This window comes from Glycine max, chromosome 15, assembly GCF_000004515.6.
Source record: "Glycine max cultivar Williams 82 chromosome 15, Glycine_max_v4.0, whole genome shotgun sequence".
In the NCBI taxonomy this organism is placed as follows: domain Eukaryota; kingdom Viridiplantae; phylum Streptophyta; class Magnoliopsida; order Fabales; family Fabaceae; genus Glycine; species Glycine max.
Window position 1 is genome coordinate 33,750,908 of NC_038251.2, and position 8,286 is coordinate 33,759,193.

The 8,286-nt window shown below is 33.3% G+C and overlaps 1 protein-coding gene across 2 annotated transcripts; it reads right to left on the minus strand.

Moving 5' to 3' along the window:
- Positions 1-1,789: 1,789 nt before the first annotated feature.
- Positions 1,790-4,134, minus strand: LOC100802652 (protein Jade-1). 2 transcript variants are annotated; one of them, XM_006597919.4, is made up of 2 exons: positions 3,045-4,134; positions 1,790-2,128 (listed from the first exon to the last, which is right to left on the minus strand). In XM_006597919.4, the coding sequence occupies exons 1-2, from the start codon at positions 3,969-3,971 to the stop codon at positions 2,084-2,086; spliced, it is 972 nt and encodes a 323-aa protein (XP_006597982.1). In that variant the 5' UTR covers positions 3,972-4,134; the 3' UTR covers positions 1,790-2,083. The 2 variants fall into 2 exon arrangements, with proteins under 2 accessions (XP_006597982.1, XP_003545699.2); XM_003545651.5 differs by having other exon boundaries at positions 1,790-2,134; positions 3,045-4,133.
- Positions 4,135-8,286: the final 4,152 nt, after the last annotated feature.

Below are 8,286 nucleotides of genomic sequence, written 5' to 3' on the forward strand. Positions count from 1 at the left end.
AAAAGACTTGCGGATCAAGTTGATCCGTAAAAGACTTACGGATCAACTTGATCCATAAAAAACTTACGGATCAACTCGATCCGTAAAAGACTTATGGATCAAGTTGATCTATAAGTCTTAAAAATCAACTTACGGATCAACTTGATCCGTAAAGGGAGAAAGAAGGCAGGGGCAGTTTTGCCATTTTTAAAGAATGTTGGGTACACCAGCAATAATGCTGGGTGCACCTAGCAACACCCTAAAACTGGAAGTCCAGCCTGGTCGCATAGGTTGCACCGATTATGCAACATGCAACAATGACCCAGAACCCGCAGTTTAGCAGTTCATTCGGAAACCTGGCCAGGTCACATAGGTTGAACCAGTTTCCACCAAGCTGATTGCATGCCCAACCCAATAGGGTTTTAAAAAACTATGCTCTAAGGTTGATGGATTTGTCGTTGGCTTTAGTTTAAAGCCTTTCTAGATGCAACTAGAAGTTGATGGGAAACACAGCAACTTGCAGGCAAACTTGTTGGAATCTTCTATGACACCAGATCCCAAGGTGGGGGGCAAGAAACTACCGCATAAACACTTGGTTTCTTGATCAATTTCTCGTGTTAATGATGTTGATATTTGCTAAATAGTCATTGAGCACTAAGTAAGAAAACAAACAAAATTTATTGAAAAAATACACCTTTTTTTTGGATAATTAAGTTGTGAGGATGAAGTATATATCTATTTTTTCAATAATTAACTTTTGTTGAGAATTTGGTTAGTCACTTTAAGTAGGATCTTCTCAATCAATCATGTTTGTTTCATCTACAAGCCTTTAAGTCAAGACCCTACTAAAAAATCTAAATCAAGTTCCACTTAGAGCAACATGATGCTAAATAGTAAAAAAACTATAGGTTCTTTTAATGAGTGTCCTAAGATACTTATTACGCAATCAATAAACACAAAGTGTTTAATAGAAATAATGGCAGAATGTATATGTATCATTTTTCTATAAAAAAATTAACTTCTGGTTTCTTAATCGAACACTTCTTAGCTTTTCCAAAAGGATCCGACTCCTCTAAAATAAAGTAATATTTTCAACTGTTTAAAACATAAAAATCTTTCAATCTTACTCTTTTAAGTAATTGTAAGTATATAATGTATTAAATAATGATGACTAGTGTCTTTAAGGAAGATCTTATGGAATATTAATGATGAGAAATTGTGGATTGTATGCCTAGCTTACTGCTATAGCTCGATTGGTTCATCATGGAATGTTATTTGTTCCAATTGGATACACATTCAGTGCTGGAATGTTCGAGATGGAGGAACTGAAAGGTGGTAGTCCATATGGTTCCGTGGTTCAGAAACTTATGCTGGTGATGGTTCAAGACACTCAACTAAGCTTGAGCTGGAGCAAGCATTCCACCAAGGCAAGTACATCGCCTACATCACAAAGAAGCTGAAGGAAGCAGCATAATGCTGATTCAATATTCTTGAAAACCATTCATTATATTTTAGTCCCAGAATGTGTTGAGTTCCGTTTTTTAGGGGCTTGCATTGCATGTAATAGTCTTTTTATTTTTCAAAAGGAAATGTTTTGTATTGTTTTATATTGAGTCTAATTTTTGTTACACGGTGCAGTGGTTATTGAAATTTGTAGAATAAAGTTTGTCTTGTCCTTCCTTTACCCTTAAAAAAATGCTTATTCTCATATTCACATTAAATATCAATAGAGATCTAAAATTCCCATGGCCACCAACATTTTGCATCAATCCAATTTCAGGTAGAGATCTAAAATTCAAACATTAATCAATTTAAAAACAGTCGTGTACAACATTAATTTTTTCAATTTTTTTCTTTTTTGTTATAATAACTCAATTTGATCACAATTCAACTGTTAATCTTCTTAGGTAACAATGATCACATACTGTCGGCAACAGTCTTCATCTGAAGATTTAGAGCACTAAAACAAAGCATAAAAGCTATCAGCTATGAAGAGTAAAATTACAACTGATTCAAATGATCTTCAAAAGTAACTAACTTTGAATTTCCCTAGGATGGTTAATTAACTAACAGTTTCAAAAAAAAAAAAAAACCAAGACTTTTGCTACTTTTTATCTTCAACAGCAACAATTTTGTACTTCCCGGATTGCTGTTGCTGCGTCAAAAAAAGAAAAATTTAGTTAAACCATATGAATCTAATCCACCGTTAGACTTGTTCACAAAATACCAATGTGCCTAACCAAAAAACAAATTGACATCAATACTTTGCACATTTGCTATGTTTTATTTGAAAGTCAATCATTACGCCTCTATTTGATTCTGCATTTAAACCTTTAAGTGAATATGAGAAATTACATAGAGTAGCTTTTCCTTTTTTTGATCAGTGAGTATCTATTACTTAGATGCAGGAAACTGATCCGATAACATGAGAATGGAATACCAAACACAATAGTACTAATTAATGTTTGGTTAAACGTTCAAAAAGTATTTTTAAGTGTTGAATGTACTTTTGCAGACTAAATTCAGTTTTGACATGTTTGGTTACTCCCAAAAATACATTTGCACACTGGAATTTTGCATAATAACTCAGTTCTGTAAAAGCAATATGCTTGCACATTCTAAAAACTCAATTATGTAAAAACAAAACTTGGTTACTTTTGCCAACTCAGTTTAACCCGAACTTAAATTTTAGAAACACTAATCCAACCATCCACTATAAAATTCATATTGAAGTTATTTGAATGCTATCTTAAGCTTATGGGACACACAAATATGACTAGACAGAGGGAAAACTGAACAAAACCCAATTCCGATTCCAAATGTTGGTCCAATACCAATTAGGAAGATTCAATTCCCAGCACACAAATTATAACAAAACAACAGCAACCAAGTACCAAAAACACAACCAGTATAGAAATTATGCAGACAATTGAAACGCAAGTGCAGCAATAAAAAAGCAAACAGCATCTGGTTGCTGCTGTTTGGTTTATTCAGGTTTTTTCGACTCTTCCTAATTGATTAGGACCAACACCAAAACCAAAAAATAGAGGGAAAAGAGACATTACCTTTTCCCAAACTTGGGTGTGGTTTTTGCAGAAGCCGGCAACTATGGTACCACCCTTCTTCCCTTCCCTGTACTCAATCCAAAGTTCCTCCTTCAGCGCACAAGTGACATGAAACCCCAACCCGCACTTGGGCTCAGAACACACCAAAGCACACCCTTCGCAGGATCCGCAAAGATAGCACCTCTCCTCCCACCTCTTCTTTGGAACCTTGGAGAAGTCGATCCCCTCCCTCCCTTCGGGGTCAAGAAAGAACACTTCCGGCACGAACAGGGCGCACACCACGTGTGCCCACGTCGCGCCACCTTCCTCCTCGGCGGTGGTCCGCTTCATCGCCCCCTCGGTGGAAGGGCACAGCACGCAAGCATTGCAATTGATGTTGCCAACATCATTCTTCTCGAAACGGAAACAGCAGCGTTCGCAGAACCAGTCTCCATCCGGGATGGACTTGGACAGGGGAGTGCCGTAGCAGGAGGCGTGCACCATGAGGTCGCACCCGTCGCAGAAGACTATTGGATCCGCAGGGTCGCCGTCCGTGCTCTGGCACACACAGCATAGAACCCCGTCCTCGTCCTCGGAGTGGTCTTCTTCTAAGTCTCCGTGGTTGTTGGGGCTGGGTGTGTATTCCACATTGAGGTCGAAGGCGGGGACGACGTCATTTGAGGGTGGGCTCTGGGGTTGTAGGGCCCACACTCTTTTCTTGGCGGGGAGGGAATAGTTATAAACGGTTTTGGTGGTGGTGGGAGAGGGTGGAGATAGGGTTCGAGACTCCTTGCGTTTTTTAGCGGGTAAAGGTGAAGAAGAGTCATAATACTGATGTTCTTCTTTTTGTTGCTGTTGTTGTTGCAAGAGTCTTAGTCTCTTGAGGGGAGGAAGGTCGTTGAGGAATGTGGTGGAGGAATCCATTTTGGGGTTGTTAGGTTGGAACATTGAAAGGAAGGAAGAAGGGAGGGAAAGTGGTGGAAGGAGGAATTGACTGAGAAGGGAAAGTGTTGTAAGGGAAACGAATTTGAAGTTTGGGTTTTGATTCTTTTGAATTGAGATTTGAGAATTGGAGCGGGTTCAGCGAAAAAGGGGGAGGGGAAATTGGGAGGGTGGGAGAAAATAATTGGAAGCGAAATTTTTAGAGTGATGAATGAATGAAATTGAAAATAGGGCGGGAGTTCAAACGGCTGTCGTTTTTAGAGTTTGATTAATTAATGAAACAGCGTATTGCAGTACCCGCGCTTTGTTGAGTCATACTATGGGATTAAACGAAGTTGCACAGAAACGCAGCGTTTTAAGGGATGATGTGTCAGCGTTAATTCCCTAACGAAGCAGGAAAACATGAGATTGGCGGCGGATTTGGAATTTGGGATTACCAAAAAATTTGATGGTTTAGGTGGGAGGAGGGAGAGGGAGTCTAATTTCACTCGAGATTGGTGCAGCTTATAATTAGATTTGTGGTGTGTGACTCAAAATCACAAATGATACAAGTGAAAAGGCTCTAAGAGATATTGTCATAACTATTTTCCGTTATCATAACTAAATTGGTTTTTGCACCAAATCATAACTAGAGTGTATATATACTCTGATCATGTAATGCAGAGTGAGGTTTTTTTTAGAAAGGCTGAAAAAATTAGGGCTGTTGCAAAAAAATAGAGAGATCAATAGAGAAAGAGAACTAGGTGATTGAAAGGGGTTTTGTGAAAAAGAAACTGAGAGAGAGAGATCAAAGCTAATTGTTGCTTGTATTGAACTTATAATGTTTCATGATCAAATGTGATGATGATGAGCTGTATTTTTCGTGAATGTAGGTACATTGCCAAACTACGGTGTAAATTTTTATTTATTACTTTGCTATGTTTTTCTATTTTTTTTTCTTTGATTTTGTGCACGTTCTACAGTTAAAGAGGTAGAAGAATCAATAGATTAAAACAATAATGATAATACTAATATTTTACATATAAGGTATAGAATATAATATACAAACAAAATTTATTACTAAATTAAAAAATGAAGATGTTAACAAATAAATTAAATAAATGTACGTATAATACTAATTTAAGGACTTATATTTTATACAAACAAAACTATCGTCAAAATATAAACGAGTGCACACAAAAGTGATGTAAAATTTACCCATACAATAAATTAAAATGCACAACTCGAAGAATGAGACTTTTATGTTATATACTTTTCCAATTAACTATTTTTTAATATTTTCTCCCTTATTCCTTTTAAATTTACATTTCACATTTACTTTTGCAACTAATAAAATATTTTCTCTTTCAAACTACTTTTTTATATATTTTTTTTGTGTTTATTTTTTTAAAGATATTTTTGTTTATTTGTAAGAACAGACCATAAATATCAAATGTGTTTACAACAATTTATATACGCTACTCAATCAACTAAACATTCTTTATTTCGTTTGCCGATAAAAATTCAATTAAACTACACTTCCTCTGCATAATGGAAGTAACTAAATTTTAACTTAACATTCACATGAAGTACACAAATATCCCAACAAATTTTACTTTATCATTAGATTAATTTCAATATTTTTAAATAATAATAATCCAAAATAATTATATGATTTTAAATTAAAATATAATTGAAATATTTAAAATATTTATTTATCATATTTTAATTATATATTTAAAATACTTATTTGTTTAAATTTTCATTATATTAAAATAAGCATTTATGTTATGCAATTAAAAGGTTAAAATACTAGTAAACAATAAAATAGATAAGGGAAATGGTGAACATAAATAAAAGAAATTAATAACAAAAAATCACTCAAATGATAGATAGGGTAATAGTCTATACAAAGTTAATCGGGAAAACTTGAGTATGGGTAAAACAATAAATAAGATTGACTTTATATAAAATATTCTAAACCGGTAAAATACATCGTATAAAAAAATAGACATGTAAGTTTTTTGTCTTAGATTAGAGATCATGGTGCTCTCCAATTTATTGGATGAAAGATTAATTTTACTTGCATTATAAGGTTACTGTTGACCTAAGAATAATTTACACATAGAGAGAATCGAAAGTGAATCCTTCCTCTAAAATTAAAATGTCTAATTGAGAGAGGGAGTAGAGTGGAAATTTTACTCTCCAAGTTAGAGATTCTAATTTGTGATATTGGAGTATATTTTCTTACAATTTGTTTTTCTAATCTTGCTGTGCAACCATCACTTTTAAGTTTGCTTATAATCATAAGTTAATTATATGTTAATAGGTCACATTAAGGAAAAAAAATCATTTTCTGCAAAAAAAAAAAAAAAGCTAAAATTTATTTAGCATAAATTTATGAACGTAACACATTAAAAAAACAAGAGAATAATATTTTCAATCACACATCACATTTTTATTTAAATATAAAAAATAAGACATGGAAAAAATAGTTTTAATTTATTTATTAAAATAATATGGAATGAAAATTTACTCAATAGCTATATAAATTTTTGACTAAACTGTGTTTTAGATCTCTAATAAATTATTACAATTTTATTACTAATTAATCCACAACTATAGTCCATTTATTTTTATTGCTAATAAGACTAGTCAGCAATAAAAATATACATGGTATTTAAAATAGACAAAAGTTTTTAAAAAAAAACTAAAACTCAAATATGAAATTCAACATTGACTAGATAAAAAAATTCCCTTAACACAAAAATATTTATACAAAATTAGTGAACCACTATATATATAGCCAAAGAATATATAATATATGATGTGATAATTATATATATATATATATATATATATATATATATATATATTAGTTTTTCTAAAAAACTTTTGTCCATTTTTATATCCTGTTTGCTAATAACTAATCTCTAAGAGTATCTAAAAATGAGTAATAAAAAGACACAAATTTAACAATACATGATCGAATTATGAGCAATAAAAATAAATCAAAAAATGAGCAAAATTTGTTTTAAAGAATCTAAAATTAAAAAGAAAGATACTCCTCGACACCTCTAGCAACACATTTGATTTTAGCTTTAAAATTTGCCAGGAAGCCACATGGTAGACCTTGCATTATATTTCTTTCAATTGTTGCCCTGCATATTTCCAAGTTCCAATGTCCATCCACATAGAGTCAACCATCAATATTTCGAAGACAAAATCCAGGACTATTGACCCACTCAAAGAGTAAGAGAATCCTCCAATAATATTATATAACAATAATCATCCTATAATATTTTGGTAGACCTAACTTAAGTGCACTCGATTTATGCAAGAATTTCTCAACTTCAGTTTGCGTAACATGAATTAGTCACTTAATAAGAATCATCTGTTGTAACTGGGGATAATCCAACAAATTAGGTGGAAGAAAATGTTGCTGCCGCAAGAGAACTTGTAACTTTTGGAATAGATGAAGAGGCTCTGTCTGAAGTTGAAGCTACTCTGAAGCTTTTTAAAAACTAGTCATGGCCTAGTGGAGCCCAGCAGAGCTAATGTTCCATCATTCTAATGCCTGGTATTGCCTATGGAGACATCTATTCGTGGAGGGGAGTCTCTTTTTTCTTTTTTTCTGGAAGAAAGATGAGAGAGATGAGGATAGTGTGTTTAGTGCGGGTAATCTAGGTATAAAAAATGAGAACGGGAGTGTCTTAGTGTAAAAGGGGAGAGGAAATAGCAACTACCTACCTGTAGTATAATGTCTAATTTTCTTAAATGAATGGGCCGAAATCTCTAAAGAAATGTCACAAATGAAAACCCAATGGGCAAATTTCAACAACATTGATGCTTAAGCCTAAACCAAGTACTAAGGCTTAATTAGGTGCAAAGGCCTAAAATCACGCAAAGAATGAGTGAAGGGCGTTTTTTCTATTTATATTCTCCTTCATTTTTGTAATTTTTTTCTAAAATTATTATTTTCTGAAACATAAAGTACTTTATATGTTATCTACATCAGTTTGTGTTTTATTCTGTATTATACCCATCTACCAATGTGTATAATCACTTTTAGCATCATTTTGATGCTAATTTTATCACACTATGGCATTGGAATAGTATGAATTTATTTACTCTTATTGCATAGACTTGGATTATTTGCACTAAACGTCACCTTAATTTAACTCAAGTTTTTAACAAATTTTACAGTTAGGAATCAATCACTCTGATATTCATCATCCTTTAAGACCACTCATATCAGAGTAACCTCCTTCCACTCACTATTTTTCTTCTCCCTTGGTTTTTACAACCATAATTTTACTTTCCATGGCCTGTATCAGACTAT

What these genes read in the sequence shown, in the direction of transcription:
- LOC100802652 (XM_003545651.5), bottom strand. Translation starts at nt 3,971, where the DNA reads ATGTTCCAACCTAACAACCCCAAAATGGATTCCTCCACCACATTCCTC. An exon ending in ACACCCAAGTTTGGGAAAAG is followed by an intron (nt 2,135 to 3,044) that starts GTAATGTCTCTT and finishes TTTTTGACGCAG; the next exon opens with CAACAGCAATCCGGGAAGTA.